The 19,154-nt window shown below is 39.6% G+C and overlaps 2 protein-coding genes across 3 annotated transcripts in view; one reads left to right on the forward strand and one right to left on the reverse strand.

Moving 5' to 3' along the window:
• Positions 1–1,910, reverse strand: part of LOC131468234 (fibulin-2-like) — a 33,201-nt gene extending 31,291 nt beyond the window's left edge. The window contains exon 1 of the mRNA XM_058642267.1: positions 1,764–1,910. The gene's annotated coding sequence lies outside the window, so the exon portion shown is untranslated. The remainder of the gene's footprint in view (positions 1–1,763) is intronic.
• A 10,634-nt stretch (positions 1,911–12,544) lies between these two features.
• nup210 (nucleoporin 210) overlaps positions 12,545–19,154 on the forward strand; it is a 32,773-nt gene continuing 26,163 nt past the window's right edge. For both annotated transcript variants that reach the window (XM_058642257.1, XM_058642258.1), the window contains exons 1-3: positions 12,545–13,172; positions 16,105–16,244; positions 18,437–18,568. In XM_058642257.1, coding sequence (XP_058498240.1) covers positions 13,018–13,172; positions 16,105–16,244; positions 18,437–18,568 — 427 coding nt within the window. In that variant the 5' untranslated portion in view covers positions 12,545–13,017. The remainder of the gene's footprint in view (positions 13,173–16,104; positions 16,245–18,436; positions 18,569–19,154) is intronic.

Here is a 19,154-nt window from a genome sequence, read left to right on the forward strand (position 1 = left end):
ACAGAAAGATTCATGATTTCATGTAAATGTATTGTTATCGTGAGCAAATCTGTCTCTTTTTTCCCCCTTCCTCTTTTGCACTTGTGCAATTTAGATCATGTGACAAGGGATGAAATCAAAAATCTTTATGATAAACTTTAGACATTTCCCAGTGAAGTTTCTAAACACTTTGACATGTTGACACAGTGTATTTCCTTATCACATTTTTCCCCTCTAAAGTCCCTTAACTCTGTGTCCTTGGAAAAGCTTCCCAGCAAAGAGCTGCAGCTGTATACAGAATGATTTTGTCTTCACTAGAAACAGCCCATAGTTGTGTTTATTGGAAGTGTGGAGATCCTGCTTTAGCACACGGCACCTACAAATCCACGGGTGTGACTTAAAAAGCAATGACTTTCAGTCAATGTGCCAGATTGTGCGGTGAGAAAATAAGGGGAATCTAATTCAATTTGCTCAGCGAAAAACACGCTGCCTCTAATTTAAAGTAAAAATAAAAACCAAGAGGTCACCACAATGGGGGCACGGGTCATGAAAGCAAACATCTGTATTTCTGCCTTCTGTTTTAATCCAGGCGAAGCCACAAAACACAAAGTGCACCGCAGCTCCGTGTAGGAGAATCAATGATGTCTTTGTGTGCTGTGGGCACAAAATCATTTCACCAGGTCCTGCAGGGTCTTTTTTTTCTCCTTCACAGAGCTGCTGTACGAGTGCAGCCATAAAACACCACAACTCCAAACTCACTGTTTATGTTTTGGTATAACATTCACAGCATTTAACACAGAACATGAACCCCCAAACCAGAAACATGTCAAGTTTCTGTTTCCTTGTGAATGAAAAAAAAGAGAGTGTTTTTGGTTGTTTGTACAGCTTTCAGTTCAGGGAAAGTGTTGCAAAGTATTTCAAACAGCAACTGTGTGTACTTTCTTGCATAAACACTGACATTGCCAGGACCAGTGTAGTCCTCATGGAGACCAAAAACCTGCTCCTCTTTAAGGCAGAACCTATTTTGTGAGGAACTGGTTAAGTTTAGTGCTCAGATCCGAACTGTGGTGGCGGTTCAGATTAGGGTTTTAATTACTCGTGTTGTGGGGTCTGGTACACAGTCACAAGTCCTTACCATGTCAATTACTGTATTTAAGGTGAGGGCATGCTGTATATGGTGAGGATGAGGTTAGGGTTAGAGAAAGTCTCCATGAAATGACTGTAACTCAATGTAATGTCCTCTGTCCGTGTGTGTGTGTGTGTGTGTGTGTGACCTTTATCCTTTTACGCACGGGGACACGCGCACGTGCAACAACAACAAAAAAAACACTGTCCCCCGGGCACCGACTACGCTGAAACGTCAAATCCCTGCGTATTTTATTGCCTGTTCCATGTGTTCACTTCAGCATTTAATGATGTGTCATGATCACACCGGTGAATTATTCCACATTTTGAACTTATTACGCACATATTTGTGGAAATGGAGTCCACATTATTATTTCATTCACCGTGTTGTCATGACGCAACCAGAGACGACACCCACCACAACAACATGTCAAATAATAAACATGATTCGAACTCAAAAATAATCCAGATCACGCAGCAGTGTGCAGTCTAAATTTATACATACTGTCCCGTCGGACCTGCCAAGTGGACATCGAAATAGCCTCAGACAAATATATTAATGATGTCCATTCAGAGTCTCTCCCTCTTCTTTTTAAAATAAACAAATAAATAAATAAATAAATAAATCTAAATCAAATCTATCAAAGCCACATTCCTACCTTGCGTCTGTGATCCTTCAGTGCCGGTGAGCTCCTGAAGAAAAGTCGTGCGTAAAGTTTGTGTCCTGACTGCGACTTTGGGAGGCTGGAGTGGTGGAAGCGCCCTCGCGGGGAGAGGGAGGGCGGGACAGACTTCCAGACTTCCACTGCATGACATCCAATTCTTTCGAAAGGACTCCTGTTGCCCCCCCCCCTTTTTTTTCCCTGCTTTGTAATCATCCATTCTACGAGAAATGACTTAACATGCAGCGACGTAAGTGGAAAATAAGTGCTGTGAGTGTCTTATCTTAGAAAAATGACAGTGGTGACGCAATGATCGTGTCTTTTAATAATCCTTTTACAATATCTACTACTTTCACCATTATTATAGGCTGATCTCCTGCCAAACTCATAAAAACGACTTTATTAGGCATTGGAATTTTGATCTGAACCTGGTCTGATGTGGTCTAGATGCAGAAAAACCATAGAAAAGTCCCTTTTTTAAACTTTTTTTTTAATTCTTTTTTTTGCATTTTCACAAACTGGAAACAATGTTTTAAATAATCTACAGCCTAATATACAGCTAATCTGGGACTATATCCAGGTTTGTGAAGTCTACAGGTTATTGATCTGGACCTGGCCAAGATGCAGGAAAAACAAGAGAAATTTCCCCTTTTTCTGGATTTTGTCCAATATTTAAAATAAAATACAAGTGGAGCGGGTCAGAGCGGGGGTTCAGACAACGTTAAAGTTAATCTCAAAGCAGTAAGAGGTTCAGCCGCTCAGTCTCTCTTAACTTTACCCCTTAACTGCCAAATGGACGCCAACCTCAGCGTTTGGTGGTTTAATTGTACACAAGTGCTCTAAATAGACTAAAGTTAACATTTTCAATTTACTATCTGTTGCGTGTGATGAATACCAAAGACAAAAAGCAGCCTCAGTGCATAAATAGACAGATCAGCCGGACAGAAGGGGGCACCACGGCCACTGACCACTTTGTTTTAGGGGTCTCCCTTGACTAATCAATGACAGAGATGGTCACTGGTCCCATTATTGGCTCTTTTTTGTTCATTCATGCACAAGTCACTCGTCATGAAGATCCGTAAATGTCTGTGTTTAGTGAATGAAATGTTTGATCTTAAACTATTGTTCAAAATTCAGCTGAAGATCTTGAATTCTCTGTTGAAAACTGTGTTGAGTTGAATATTGTGGCTCTTCTGTGTAAAACTGTGGTTCATTCAGAACTTTCTGACGTTAAACTTATCTCATGTGTTCAGTTATTTTTCATAGTTGAAAAAAAAAATCACAATTTCAATTGCTGATTAAGCCAAAATTGTAGCTACTCATATGATCATTGATAACCTAGATACATGACTTAAGTGGTCGCGTTATCCCTTAAGTAGCTGTTATCACTTTTCTCTACAGCCCTGCTCTTAAAGGGATAGTTCAGGGCTTGTGTGTGGTATTGACACATTATCAACACCGACAGTGACACTCGCTGCCACTGAAAACATGGCTGCTGGCACTAACCACTTCACTTAAGTCCATGATATCTCAAAAAACCCTCAAGTTTGTTTACCCCTTACTACTGCAGCAAAGTCCATGGAGGAAAACCAGCATTTTTTTGACATCACAGCACACAGCAAATGTTACTAACGCTGCTGCCTCCATCGTTAAGTCCAAATGTGTTATCTCCTGACTCCGGGGTTTGAAATCCTTCATTGGGATTTGCTAAAGTGATATAAACTCACCAAACGAGGCAGCAGTAGTGGAGCAGCCTCCTGTGTGGCTGCGAGCTCAAAACATTGATTTTCTCTATGGACTTTAGTTCAGGAAATTGAGCTGTTTACAAACGTTGGTTTCCAGCCGGAAAAGACTGACCAACAGTGAGATAAAGCGGCAAACATTACTCTCGATGAGCCTTTTGTTAATTGTCAGAAATCAGCTGTTTTTTTGCGCCTGGTCCATGGAAACGACAGTGGCAGCTAAGTGTTGATAGTGCATGAATACCTCGTATAAAAAACATGAACTATCCCTTTTAGCCAGCTGCTGAACCTCAGAATGGCAAGATAGTAAAGTCATCAAAGCAATTTAAGGTCTTTCTTCAGCAGATGTTGCTTAAATGACAAATATTCCATGACACACACACATTACACATGACCACCTGCAGTAACATGTCTGTCGATACACACTGGACGACTTCAGAATGTGTCGTTTCAACAGCTACGACGTAGACGCTGATTTCACTAATGGATTTTGTACTTTTTAAATAAATCATGCGATGATTAAAAAAAAAAAAAAAAAGAAAAGAAAACCCTCTGAAATGAGTTCTTAAGTGCCTCAATGCCTCGCTGAATGGTCCACGCCCTCCCTCTCCGCTCCAGAGAGATGTCCTAATGTTGCAGGCAGACACCAAATGGCATGTTTCCCCCCACAGTAGTTGACCTCTCCTCACTCCTGTGGGGTTAGAAAGCCTCGGCGCAGTAATGGCTCACAGCCCGCGAGATAATGTCATCTGACACGCACTTATTTGGGAGAAGTAATTGCACCCCACGCTGTTGTAATTCCTCATTCATGCATGTTTGAATGGTGACTTATGCCACTAGCAATTGCCCTCGTCCACTCCAGTCTCACGATAATCTACCTAATGGGCACGTTCTCCATTCCACACGTGGAATATTGAATTTAATTTTGAAGTTTAAATGTGCAAAATGTGCCGTGTTTGTTATTTTCCCCCGGAGCGGAGTGAAGTCATTCTTGCCTCAGCTCTTTTGATGATTGCACAGCCTTGATATTCTTCATTAAAACCAATTGTGATCGTGACATCATTGTCTTCTCGGGCCTCTTAAAACAGCAGGTGTTAATGTTATCTGTCCATTGTGTGAGACATTGCTCCGCTCGCCTGTCTTTGTTTAAACAGGTGGATGTGGCCTCGGCCTTTGTTAGATCTCAGAGGTGGAGCGTGGGGCAATCTAGATTGACGTAGTGCACGGCTCAGGCCTGTAAATCTTCATTCCATGAGTGATTTTGCAAGGACTTCTAAGAAGTTCTTGCAACAAGTTAAAGGTTTAAACAAAACTAAAGGTGGGGGGGGGGGGGGGGGGTTCTCCGGGTTCTCCGGTTCCCTCCCACAGTCCAAAAAAACATGCAGGTTTGGGGATTAGACAAATTGGACACTCCAAATAGACCATAGGTTAATTGTTTGTCTCCGACCTGTCCAGGGTGTACAGCACCAGTGGCCCCCATGACCCTCATGAGAATAAAGTGGTAGAAGCTGGTCCATGTTTTCAGTCATTGCAAAGCTGCACCTTCCATGTGAAGGTAAAGCAAGGAAGACTTTAAAGTAAACCAGCAAAGACTGTGGCTCCACGGGGGGTGTTGCACCGTGGGAAATTAGGACCCAAATGAAATGTGGTGAAAGTGACTTCCCACCTGTGCCTTGTAAAGACTTTCCAGGCCGCAGTTAAACGGCGTGTCTGCTGAGGCTGGGCTGCAGCTCTGAGCTGGGTTAGACCGCTTCGCCTGTGGCAATAAATACTCTCAGTACATTCAAATATTATATGGTGTATAGTAAAATTGTCGAGAGGCAGTTGTAATATCATGTAATGTCACAAATCCACTCAAGGTGTGCTATTAATTCTACAGTTTATGTGATGTGTAAATATGTTTGAGTGCTGAATGGTTAGCAGGGGCGCTGCAACAAGAGGCCAAACAGGCAACCGTCTGCTCGGGGGCCCCAGTAACAACTCATTACATTAGTTTGCAGCAAAGGCAGTTTGGTGAAGAAGCTCTCAGAGGTGATGTCTGTAAAATATGTACAATATCAACCTATAGAGTTTGAATATGTACACTGAAGAACGTGGTTTCCAGAATACATTAATACAGAGCTGCACTTATACGCAGAGTTACATCAGTGTTCATGCATGACGTACTGTACATATGCATAACTGTCCCACCATGTGCTTCATTTTTATTAAGCGTGAACCCATTTGATGTCAGCAACAGGCGTAGATTGAAAGTCAAAGTGTGTCTGCTCCGGGCAGCAGAAAATTATAATAATCACATGATGAGAGAAGACAACAAGGGACAAAGAAAAAGACATGTATGAGAGAGGGAGAGAGAGACAGTGAGGGATCTTGGCTGAAGCTCAATAGCTTACCTGTCCAGGAGAAAATTTGCCACTTTTCTTGCGGAGGCATTTTTGAAATTTGGTAATGGTCGACATTTGTGACCCACAGATGCAGCTCCCTGTTTGAATAACACTTCTGGCAAACCAGTGTGGAATAATATGAGGTGCAACAAGCCAAAACACCAAACTAAACCATAAACAGAGACTGTAGGACATACCTGCAATTCTAAATTCTAAAATAAACCCAACTCTGTTGATCTTTAGTGAAACAACCCAGTCATTTTTGACTTAATGTGATACCGCTCTTACAAAATGTACCTTTAAATGTTATTATTTGTTTAGTACAGGTGACTGCAGCTACACTATGGTGAAAAGTACCCTAACTGAAAGTCCCTTTTCCCTGAGCCCCCCTGAACTCTCTTGAAACACCCTGGAAGCAACACGATGTCACTTCTGTGGTTCGTGCTGTCGCTGTAGCTGCAGCGAACACGCCATGAAAGCAGGTTCGGGTGCAGAGTGGGAATTAAAAAGGCACCGTTCTCCCCTTTTTACGAGTCAGTGACCCATTAAAAGTGATTTGGAAGCTGTTATTTTAAGGTTAGAAGAAGTTGTTGCTTTAAATGTGTTTTGGTAGATTCTGCCTCCACTGTCCATGATCATGAAAGCAAACACAAACCCACTCAGCTCCGGCCACCTAAAACCTATGCTATGCAAGGGGTGGTTGGGGGGAGTTTAAAGCTTGGATATAATTGTATTAAGGGATTTCATACTTACATTCACAGCTCTGTAGACTTCCTCTCTGTAGTTTCATCCCCTTTTATGAAGAAAAAGTTAATCCAATGAAAAGGTGAATTACTTCTCAAGGGAGAACCAAGGAGATAATTCTCTCCACCATTATAATTGATAGAATGAAAACATTATCAGCTATGAAGTTCACCAGACTGCAGAATCCAGTCCCTCTGGACATCTGTGGTCTTATCACAGAATTGTACTACAGTGATCATTCGAGGCAGTACAACCTCCTGCAGTTTTTTTTTCTCTTTTACATTTCTTGGAACACATTAGATAGCACCTCAGGGCAGAAGCTGAATTCACTGGATAGTAACACCTTTTATTATGCCTACCTACAGCAGCTTTAACTGTGCCTGACACCTAGGGGGGGCGTTAAGCTGTGTACTTCCCAAAACTATTTAAAGCGGTGACCCTTCCAAAGCCTATTACATTTCCACTGAAAGCTGACCTATACCAGTTGAGAACATTGCTACTGAGTAAGCATTTAAGTAAGCGCCATGGCCCTCTGCCCCCTCTTGTTCAGACCAAGCCAAGCATGGTAGCCAAGAAAAGTTCCCAACATCACACCAGGAAGGATGTGACTGCTGATGCATACCAGATGAGGAGACACTAAATGGAATTGCCGAGCAGCTGCGGCCGTTTGTGATATAGGGAAAAAATATGTGATACGCGACATATGTTGTTTTCAGGCTTCAGCCAATCGGACGGCAGCGACTTGCGACATATAGAAGCGGTCAAGAAGGCGACGTCTAGCGTCAGAATGTGTAAGAATGGTGATTTAAATGACTTTGAACACGGCGTGGCTGTTGGTGCCAGGCGGGCTGGTCTGAGTATTTCAGAAACTGCTGATCTACTGGGATTTTCAAGCACAACCGTCTCTGGGGTTTTCAGAGAGAAAATGGTCTAAAAAAACAACCCAAAAAAAAGATAATATCCAGTGAGCAGCAGTTCTATCGGCAGAAATGTATCCTTGATGCCATCAGAGAACGACCAGATGGATAGAGAGGCAACAGTAACTTGCAAAATACCCAATCGCTACAAGTAAGGTATAACAAAATGTTGTGTGAAGCAGACGATGCTACGTCAGCTGAATACCACACTCTGAGTGCCACTTCTGCTACTTTATTTCATTGTCCTGTATAGGTACCTAATAAAGTGGACAGTGAGTATTTTTTTAAACAGTATTTCTTAGTATTTATCTAATTTAGTGAAATATTCCTACGACCATCTCTTTTCATCCATCTATCCTTACAACACACACACACACACACACACACACACACACACACACACTAACATCTAGAAGATCTAACAGTTGGACTTGAGTCAGTTTCCCAGAAGCTGATGAAATTAAGGCTGGATTAGGGAAAGGCAGGCCACCGCTGAGGGACACTTAAGTCACAATTTAGATTGATCAGAAATGAAAGAAAAATAAATGACATTCAGGCCCAAGCTCTCAAAATGGACGATGAACCTATAAGATTTGATTTGAATTTCTTTTTTTATTATTATCATTAATATTATTATTTATTTTTATATGTACATATATATATACTGTATATATATAAATATATGTATGTATGTATATATATATATATTAAACTTTTTTTTGTTAAACTAAATGTCTGAGGGAAATCATTAATAATTAATTAATGGAGTTTGTACATACCATCTGAATTTGTATGTGACACCGATTCCAGATTGTAAAGCCCTTAGAGCAAATTGTGTTTGTGATGTTGGGCTATATAAATAAAATTGACTCGACCTGGAGCCAATATTCCACTTCTGTCTGTTTCACTGTTTCCAGTGTTTCTTTAAAACTTGTTTTTTTGCACTGAGCAGATGTTGCACCTCTATTTTTGTGGTAGTTGCTTTCTTGATTTCTATTCTATTCTATTCACTAATAATCATACAGATACATCTACATACATTCCTGATTCCTCATATAGTATTATATGGTGTAATACTACCCAACATAAGATAAGAGTGAGTAACAATGCACTGGAATTTGAATGGACAACCTTAAAGGGAAACATGCTGATTAAAATGTGCTACAATCACTGCTTTTTAAAGGTTATGACATTTAACTGCCACAAACACACACTCACACACACAAACTCAGACAAGAAAGTCTTACAAGCATTGGAGGACTTTTCTTTGACAGTCGTTGTTTGCCGAGCTTCAACACTGTCTGATTTGAACTGAGGAAATCAAATAAAGATCTATTCAGCTGTAAAGAGTTCTGCCTGGCACTGCCCCCGTGTGTTGTCTAGACTTGAGCGTCCCGGGCTGAAGGCCCACAGACACAGTGTGTGACAATCAGGTATTGTTTTCCACAGTCTCAGACATTACATCATTCACTCCTAACATCAATTGTACGTACGCTGCTATTGATTTGGTACAAAGATGAAAACAAGAGTGGCACCGGAGCCCACACAGAGAGGCCCTGTCACAATATAAGAAACGTTGTCCTCTCAAGTTTCACTCTCTACTGAACCTAAGAAATACATGTCATCTTATTTCAACCTTTCAAAAAAAGTGAAACGGACTTAAAATAGACTGCTGTAGTGTGAATATACAGCGTGTATTGTTGTGAATGCTGTAATGCGATGGAACCCTGCACCACTCAGTGATGGGCTTTTATCACTAATGCTGTATGACGCAAACAATATGTCACATTTGGCACAAAGCGGCGTTGTGTGAAAACACTTTCACGACCACATTTGTGTCTGCTAATCAGGCTGTGCATTTTTCCTGTCTCAGAAAGCGCAGGCTCGGCACCGCTGTAATGAGTTCAAAGCGGATGAGAGGAGGGATCCGAAAGTATGCAGCCAATTTATTTCGGAACGTTCAATAAACATTACTGTTCACAATTCCTGCTTTGTCTCAAATCTGAATTTAATGCCAGAGAGTGACCTCACTCACAAACAGACGACGGGGGAAATTAGATTTCAGATGGTTTCAGAGTTTAGTTTGTGATTTCACTCTGTATTACTACTTCAAACATGTTTGCCTTTCAGCTCATTTTCAGTCCTGCTCTCCTCAGCCACACTTGCTTTGTTTATAGGGAACTGATGCCATTTCCCTTTCTTTTTTGCAATAAAATAAACATGTCCTACTCATTGCTGCCATCAAAGCCTGGGTGAGAGGAACTTACAGGTAGTTGTCAGTGACACCTAGAGGTGAATAGCTGAGCATTGCATGTTTAAAAAAAAAAAAAAAAAATGATGCCCAAGATCCAGACAGCCAAACTGTGTATGGATGCATCCAAAAAATGCAATACAGATAAATGAAGTTGGCTCCTAGTGTTAGTTAAAAACATTGATGGGGCACCATGTAGCTCTCTTGGCAAAGCTGATGCCCTGCAGGTCCTTTGCTGCATGTCTGCCCACTTCTCTCCCCCTCGTTGAAGCTGCTGTCCTGTCAGTAAATAAACCCAAAAATGTGTAAAAATGATAGATGATATCTCTAAGATGGACTTGGTATTGTGTATCTGTTGTCTTTAAATTTCTTCTGTTGTGTAATTTCTTTTACCTTGTCATGGAGAGCTACACTGGCCTGGTTTCCCCCTTGAAAAAGAAAGATTTTTAATCTTAAGGCACCACCAAGTGAAAGGTGAAATAAGATTATGATGGTTAAATACATTTTAAATTACAGTACTGTACACATACTCTTCAGTCGCCTTTGTTAACCAAATGTTAAAATGCCTTAATTTCAGTCACACAAAGTTGCAGGGAAGGCTGATATTTGATATTTGATATTTATGTCTGTTTTTTGTCCAAGGTTAGGTAAATCTATTAGATAGATAATCACTGTATGATTAAAATTGATAATCTGCCACCACACATTTACAAATACAATACAAAAACATCCTTTTTTTTAATTACACTGGCCAGATGAGCAGGTAAATAAAAGAACATAAATAATTGAGATTCAAAAACAGACAATAAACAAACAGGTCAATAAAGCAATAAATAAAATCACAAACATGAGTATAGATAAATAAAACAATTATTTGGACTGACTAATTAAAGATAAACCTGCAGTTCCAGTGTTTGTGCATTAAAAATAAAAAGTGACTGGTTGCTCTGATGAGATCCAAAGTATAAAGGATTTAGGCAACATACTTTTCCTGCACTGTATTTGTCTATTTACTTGCACTTTTATATTTCAATGTGTGTTTTGTAACTGTAATCTCCCTGTTTTTATAAACTATGACGTGAGCTGCTGTCATTGTTGGCCAGGTCACCCTTGTGAAAGAGGTCTTGGGTCTTTTATCTGGTTAAATAAAGGTAGAATAAAAATTTCGACAAACAATATAACCAATCAGACAGAATCACACAAACATGTGAATCATAAACAGGTTTAAAATGTGGAAAGTCATTTGTTTTCCTGTGTGAACTCTTGTCGTCAACAGTGAAATCTCATCACAGTGAATAAAAATATTTGTGTTTATGTTGACACATCGCCACAGCAGTGTCGGTTCAATGTCACAGTGATTTCAGCTGACAAATCAACAACACAGCACACTTCTGCCTAGTTAGCATTGCCGCTCTTGTGCCTGGGAGCTTTCTCATTCATCTTTATTGACAACTGTCAATAACCAGGATGGTCTGCAGGAGCTGACGCGCTGTTTTTTTTACATGTGCAGCATAAGCACATAAATCATTTTTGACTTTATGTCACAGGATATGGCGCAAGTTGGAGTTAAACAACACAATTTCTAAAACCATACAGTGTATGCATAGCTTAAGAAGGGACCCAGCTGTTTATCAGGGGCCCATCTCAGGTTGTGGCTCCAGGCAATTGCTTGCTCTACCGACCCTATTGCAACACCCCTGCAAACTATTGTTTTAACAATCTTACAATATTTGAGTTTCTGCTATTACTGTGTTTGTTTATGTGTGGATATGTATGTTTATATGCTGTGGCGTGCACTAACAGTGGTAAAAACATGAGTGTCATTTGTGGCCTCTAAAGCCAAATATACATTTACAAAAGGGATTGTATCTAAAAGATTGCCTTTCTAGTGGAGAAAAGTGATGCAGTGCCCTTGCAACTTTGTTCCTGTGGGTGCCCGTCCAATCAAAAAAGGCTGCAATGAAGTACTCAACTGCCCCTACATGACAGTGTCCCAAAGGGTGTCCTTAGAGCAGGAGTCTCAAATTCAAAAAGACCTGGGGGCCAATGAACATCTAGTCTGGTCAGGAGGGGGCAGAAAAAACCTCCAATCTGTTTATGTGGGGTGGACAATATGAGCTAAGATTAAATCATGATACTCCATTATCAAAAAAAACCCAAAACACATTTGTGATCATATTTTACAGAACTTCATAATTAAAGTGTTTGTTTTGATATAGAATGATAAAAAGTGCACAATGAAAACACATTTATGATGCAAAGTGAATCAAGGAATATCAAAAAACAGAAAATCATTATTTGTACTCTCATTGTGTTTTTTTAACAGGTTAAATAATAAAAAAAAAACTGCTTGCAGTGTTGTAATGTAACGAAGTACAAGTACTTCGTAAGGTAACTGTACTTTGCTTACATTCCTAGCAACTTTTACTTTTACTTCTAAGTTTACTTCTTAAGTACACTTTATACCAGAAAATTCCTTTTTTTATACTTGTGTACAGTAAATGTCATATAGATTTAGACTTTTATAATATAAAATATAATATTATAAAAAAAAGTGACTTTTACTCCCTTTAAGGTACAAGACTGACTATATCCTTGATTTCAGACTTGTTCCATGAAATATTTAAGTCTGATATACCTCGGTGAATGAGTGAGGTTCTGTGACGTGAACACATTTGGTGTGAACTGTGCCTTTAAGAGACAGCGTCATCGTCCGTGGCAACCTTGTGCATGACGTAGCTTCACTCCCGGCATGCACACTGGAAGTCCAATTATTGCTCATGGCGGGTATTTGTGCAAAACATGCTGAAGTTGAGCTATCGCGTGCTAACTGTGTGAGCTAACGCAGAACTTGGAAGATTTGAAGCTAACTTGAATTTGTGTCGCGTGCTCCGAAAGCGTCTTCGTGGACAGACAGGCAGACAGACAGGCAGACAGACAGAGCGGAGGACAAGAGGGACAGGAAGGACAGACACTAGGACTATTATCATCATCATGTGGCTGCTGTCTCTGAGCAGGAAGACAACGTGGGGTTTGAATTAAGAAATAGCCTCTGTGGCGATGTTAGCTTACATTAACGTCACACACGCGCCACACTAACAGACAAAAAACTATGGTAATAACAGACAAAGTTTAGCTAGAAACTCAATAGTTCATTCATTATTATTCATTCGACCGTTACTCTAAATCCCCGCAATCTCAAGAAGCGGAAATATGACGCCGGTGTTGGTGTGTTGGCTTTTGTTATTCATAACTGCCGCCGAAGTTAACGGTAGCTCGAAGCTAAATATACCCAAAGTGCTGCTGCCGCTTGCCAGGAGTACAAGAATTAACTTCACACTGGAAACCACTGAAGGCTGCTACAGATGGTGAGTGTGTGGAGGAAACGGTTAAAGTCTGCCTCGTAAAACTGAGGAGGAGGAGTGGTGGGTCCTGCATGCTTTGTAAAGGAGTGTCATGTTTCATGGTGCTTGTGGTTCACGCCACATGTCTTAACCAGTGCTGTACACTCACTCTGTAATCAGTACACCTTCAGTTAGTGGCTTGTAGTCACTAAACAATACATGGTGAGGTTGTACAGGTGAGTCCAAAACTGTCTTACTGGACTTATGAGTTGATATTTACTATTACAGTCAGCCAATAGCTTAATATACACTGCCTGGCCAAAAAAAATAGTCGCTACCTGATTTAACTAAGCAAATACGTAAGGTGTTGCTGCAGTTGGTCAGGTCTAGGTTCAGCAACATTATGTGCTAGGTCAGCTCACTACCTGAATATAATGAATGATCAGATGATTCCATCAATGCATATTCCAAGATGACAATGCCAGGATTCATCAGGCTCAAATTGTGAAAGAGTGGTTCAGGGAGCATGAGACATCATTTTTACACATGGATTGGCCACCACAGAGTTCAGACCTTAACCCCATTGAGAATCTTTGGGATGTGCTGGAGGAGGCTTTGCTCAGTGGCCCGACTCTCTCATCATCAATACAAGATCTTGGTGAAAAATGAACGCAACACTGGACGGAAATAAATCTTGTGACATTGCAGTAGCTTATGGAAACAATGCCACAGTGAATGAGTGCCGTAATCAAAGCTAAAGGCAACGATGTGACCCTTTTTTTAGGTGGGGCCTTTTATTTTGGCCAGGCAGTGTATAATATAATAAGGCATTATGCTTGCTGTCCAGTGCTGCATACATACCCGTCAGTTATTTTCATGATAAATCTGTTGTCACTGTTATCCTCCATATGAGGGGTTGCAGGGCCACTGGTGCCAATCTCAGCTGACATAGGTTGAAAGGTGGGGTACACTCTAGACTGCTTGCCAGTCCATCACAGGGACACAGAAAAACAACCATCCACTCTCACCCTCACACCTACTGTCAATTTAGAGTGTCCAATTTGCCTAATCCCCAAATCTGCATGTTTTTGGACTGTGGGAGGAAACCGGAGAACCCTGAGAAACCCTCCCTCCCCCACACACCAGGGCTGAATAGTTTTTAATAAATATCTAATAACACTCATTTTAATAAAACCCACCTGACATAGGGTGAAAGGCAGGTTACTTCCTGGAAATGTTATCAGTCCATCACAGGGACACAGAGACAAACAACCATCCACTAAAAAGCAACAAAAAAAAGAAGCTGAAAGTCACTGAACTTTTTTCCACTGTATTTTACAAACTTTCAGACAGATTAGTCAGTTTTTAAAATAGCTAGCCATGACTTTAGTAATCAATTAAGAGCTGATAAATTGTTGTAACCCAGCTGCTGTCAAATGTAACCCAAGTCTCTCTTTAGTCTGTCCTTTAACCTGTTGAATAGAGCAAAGTTTGATTGTAGTATGAGACGTTATAGTTGTGTATGGTTTTATTGTTCTTCACAGAGCCTATGCATTGGTATTGCTAGTTCTACCAAGTATCCATAATGTCTTACCCGAAATAGATTCCTTACTAGGGTTTGACACTAAATAATAGACAAACAATTGTAGGAATTTGCCTTTAGGTGTGGATTCTGATTGAACAAGCAGATAGCAATGCTCTCCTCTTGGACTGACTCAGATCCCAGTGTTTGTACCAATCAGAAACATTGATAACATTCACATCATCCATGATACTGAAAGCATAAATACTAGGTATGGCACAATACCTCTTTTTTCGTGTCTGATACCGATATCTCAAACTTGAGTATCTCCCGATACCGATATCAGTCTATACATACAGTGTATATACACAGTCAATACAGTCATTTAAGACCTTTCAAACAAATGTTTGCCTTTTCAAGCTATTTCCAAGCATAATTATCTAACTGTTTGACAAATATTCTATAAATAGCCCACAATATGACTCCGCTAAAATACTATTAATGATTTTTATTTACATTTTTACAGTCTATGCATAGTGAAGCCTGCAATATATAGTTGTATTGAACTTTATATTTTTATCTGTCTGATATCTGATATCTGTCTATCTGTCTGATATCCAATACATACTAAGAATATCTAATTCTGAGCATCGTCTCTAGTACATACCGCTATTGTTTATCCAGCCCTATTCATTACTCATTTTGATTTACTTGTTTAAATTTGATTAATCCTGAAATACATCAGATTTTCATATCTCCTTTCTTCCACAAAGAACAAATCTTACATTATGCTTTACTGTAGAGCAACGCCCTGCAACAATTTTCTTGAATAACAGTTTCAAATCTTTTCATGGCTCATTGACTTTTAATGGGGCTAATGTTGCCTCTTCCACACTTGTCTGCATCCTGAACCTCGGTCTTTACATTGCATAGGGATGGTGAACAATGAAAAGTGTGTAACTTACTGATAGTGATTGAGTCAAACAGACAGAATCAGGTCCAGCAAGTTCAAAAGTAAAGCTGAACTTGTGTCAGTTAAAAAGACTTGGAGGTTATTGATGGTTTGTTTGCTGTAGCCAGTGACGGCAAATCTAGCAAAAGTCATCTTGGTTATTATTGCGTTAATGTTGATATTTGTCACTATTTATTATCTTTATCTATTTATTATAATTCTTGTGTTCAGCTGATTATATTGAAAGTGTGCATCAAAGCTAGGGCAATTCAACAATTAAATAAAAAATATTGTGCTTTCTTAAATGACAATAGAACAAAGGATGAAATGTTTATGTTTATACACATTGAGGTATAACAGTCGTAGTCACTTTTTAAAGTGTATTTTCTCAGATGTGTGAATTATTTCTGTGTTTGTTTGACATTTATCATGATAATTGCTAATGTTAACTTTTTATTTTTTTAATTTTTGTCTGGTTCCAGGTCATCTACCAGGCCAGAGGTAGCTAGTGTTCAGGCTGTAGATGAAGAGAGAGGCAGAGGCTGCTCCAGGAAAGCTGTTCTCCAGGCTCTCTCCACCCAGCCTTCCAGACTGACCAGCATCATCTTGGCTGAAGATGTCGGTAAGAACAATACTACTATAATAATCCAGAAATATTTCTTGATTATTTTTTTGGTGGTTTCTTTTAGGGCTGAAAGGCATATCACGATATAACTACTTCATATTGATCGATATCGATAATTATTGATAATTTTTCATGATCTATTTAAAATGAAGAATTAATAAAAATAATAATTAAAAAAATATTTTTAAGTTTATTCTAAACTCATAAACTATCCTCTTATTTTAATCACTACAGTTATCAATCAGACCACACAGAGGAAAATAGTATGATGCCGTACAGCACGTGTAATCCAGGGGGTGTGAGTGATGAAGATGTTAGAATAAGTTTGTTGATAATAAGTAATAAGCCCTTGGTGTGACTATGGTCGGACTTTAAGTAACCAAAAAACTGCCATACTGACGAGGTGGTGTATCCTTATTTTTAATTTTTTTTTTAAACTAGCAATCTCCTCGCTTTCAGCGCTCATTCTCGCCTCTGCTCACTCGACGTTCACATGCTGTTGTTGTGAGTGAGACACGGGGAAGAGGATGGCACAACCAAATTTGACTGTCTTGACTTGCTGTCACGCTTTACTAGTCCGACAATGTCATTGCCTCCATCTGTCTTGAAAAAAAAAAACCCACCTCCCAATGTGCAGTGTGGTAATGTAGCCCGGGCAACATGAAAACAAAACACCACTACACTGAGAGACACAAAGAGAGTCTAGCATAAAGGACAATTGGTGGGTAGTACTGTATGTACTGCATATGTACATACATTGGCTACTATGAGATTCAGGGAAGGTACATTTTATTATGTGAACAGTTCAATAGGATTTTAATGCAATACAATTATTTGTTTAATGTAGACATTCTTTATCAATGACGATTTAGAAGGGTTTAACCCTTAACCCTAACCACCTTCAAACGGATAGATGACGACATAATGTTTTTGTTTTTTTTCATTTTATGACACATGAATCATTTCATGACTATCTACCTGACATTGTGTTTCCTTAGGTAGTTAGTAAAAAAAAAAAAACTTGAGGCCTAATCTATGAACAAACCTTTTTGACCTTGTAAATGTAAAGTGAAGTCATTCAGACACACCCAGGACCCAGGACCAGGAAAACTCAACTCTTTTTGGCCAAACTTTGAAATGTATTAACTTTGCAAAGCCTCTCTAGCACTGAGAGCAAAATTAATATTACAATTTCACTTGGCGAGCAAAGTGGATACAGTTCTGTGAGTCAGCTCGGTGAGCAAGCGATGAGGTAATATTATATCAAAGTAAAACAGCATTTCCGAGACATTCATTTTCTCATTTTCTTATGTCTTAAGTATTTTATGAGAGTTTGAAAATGCAGTGAGGATGTAACAACATAGCACCGCCGTTAAACTAATTTATAACATCAAAAGTAGAGCCGATCTTTGATTCAGTGGTCCATTCATTGATTGATAACCACTTCACATTGGTTACTTGTTGCACTCCCAGTTTTTGTGAAATAGAGTTGCCTGGAGAATTGATCTCGTGAAAAATGGAAACTCTGACAATCTATTCAAATCTGTAATCTATTGAAGTGGTCTTAGTTTAAAACACAGGCCACATGGAAGTTATGGACAGGGATGACAGTGCTCTTTGCTCTGTGGCACGGTTGGTCTGTTGTGGATGAGCGGCCGTTGTGTGCGTTTACTTTGTAATCAGGAAAATCAGACACACTGGTCCTCGCAGATGCATCTCAAATGTCTCTTTGTAATAATAAAAAAATAATCACTGTCAGACTGACTGTGACCAGAGTCACTGACTTTAAATGGGGCTTATTCTTTCCAGCTGTTTAAGGTTTATCAAAGCCTAATCTGATATAATCTGCCACTCATGCAACTGCTCACTTAGCAGACCAGGAAAGACACATTTGTCTTGATTGAGCACATTGTACACTCTGCCAAGAGCAGAGGATGCTGTAGCATTTAATCTTCATTTCCTTATTCCACCCGTACTTATGAAGTGTTTTTGCCAGGATTTAGATTTATGTGTTTTTTGACCCAAATAAACATAATATTTCTGCCTTTGTAGTTCTGTTCCCATGCCTTTTTAATAATATCAAGACGTTTATTTTCTGAGCTTTTCCTTGTTGAATCAAAGTGCAATATTGTAGTGCTGTACACACACCATTTATTGTTTATGGTTCTTTTTCCCTTTTTCATTTGCAGTTACGGGACAGGTACTGCGCTGTGATGCTATTGTCGACATCATCAGTGAGATACAAATAGTGTCGACCACCAGAGAGCTGCATCTTGAGGACTCGCCACTGGAGCTCAAAATTCATGCACTGGACTCTGAAGGTGCTTTTATTGTCTGCGTGTATAAATATTCCCTCAAGACCTTTTTGAGATTAGTTTACATAAGTACCCATAATATGAATACATTCTCCTCTGAGTCCATATTGTGTTGTTGATTTGCAGCTCTAAAGACTTCACAGCATAATGACTGAACTGGCTCCTGGCAGCATTTTTCTTTCCCCCCTGTCTTTGACTGTGCGGTGGCTGTTTGTTCTGTTAGACTGGCTCCATTTAGGGCAAACATACTTAGTTTAATGAGCTGTAGCTACAGCCTGATTCTTTCTGATGATGGCTTCAGGGCCTGGTGTTTTGTTTTTGTTTGCATTGGCCTAAAAGGTTCATTTTAGATTTCTTGGATAGAGAAAATTGGGAAAGGACAGCATGCATCCTGTAATGAAATGCCTATTTGTTTTGTTTGTTTGTTATGTTATGTTTTTTTTTTTTTTTTTTTTTTTTTTTGCAAATGTGACAAGGAGCTTTCAGACAATTTTCACAGCATCCATTATACACCCAAACATACAGTAGCGACCTCAGGCTTATATTACACGTAGCAATGTCTATATAAATAAATTTTCTCTGTTTTTCATTA

This window comes from Solea solea, chromosome 11, assembly GCF_958295425.1.
Source record: "Solea solea chromosome 11, fSolSol10.1, whole genome shotgun sequence".
NCBI classification, from domain to species: Eukaryota; Metazoa; Chordata; class Actinopteri; order Pleuronectiformes; family Soleidae; genus Solea; species Solea solea.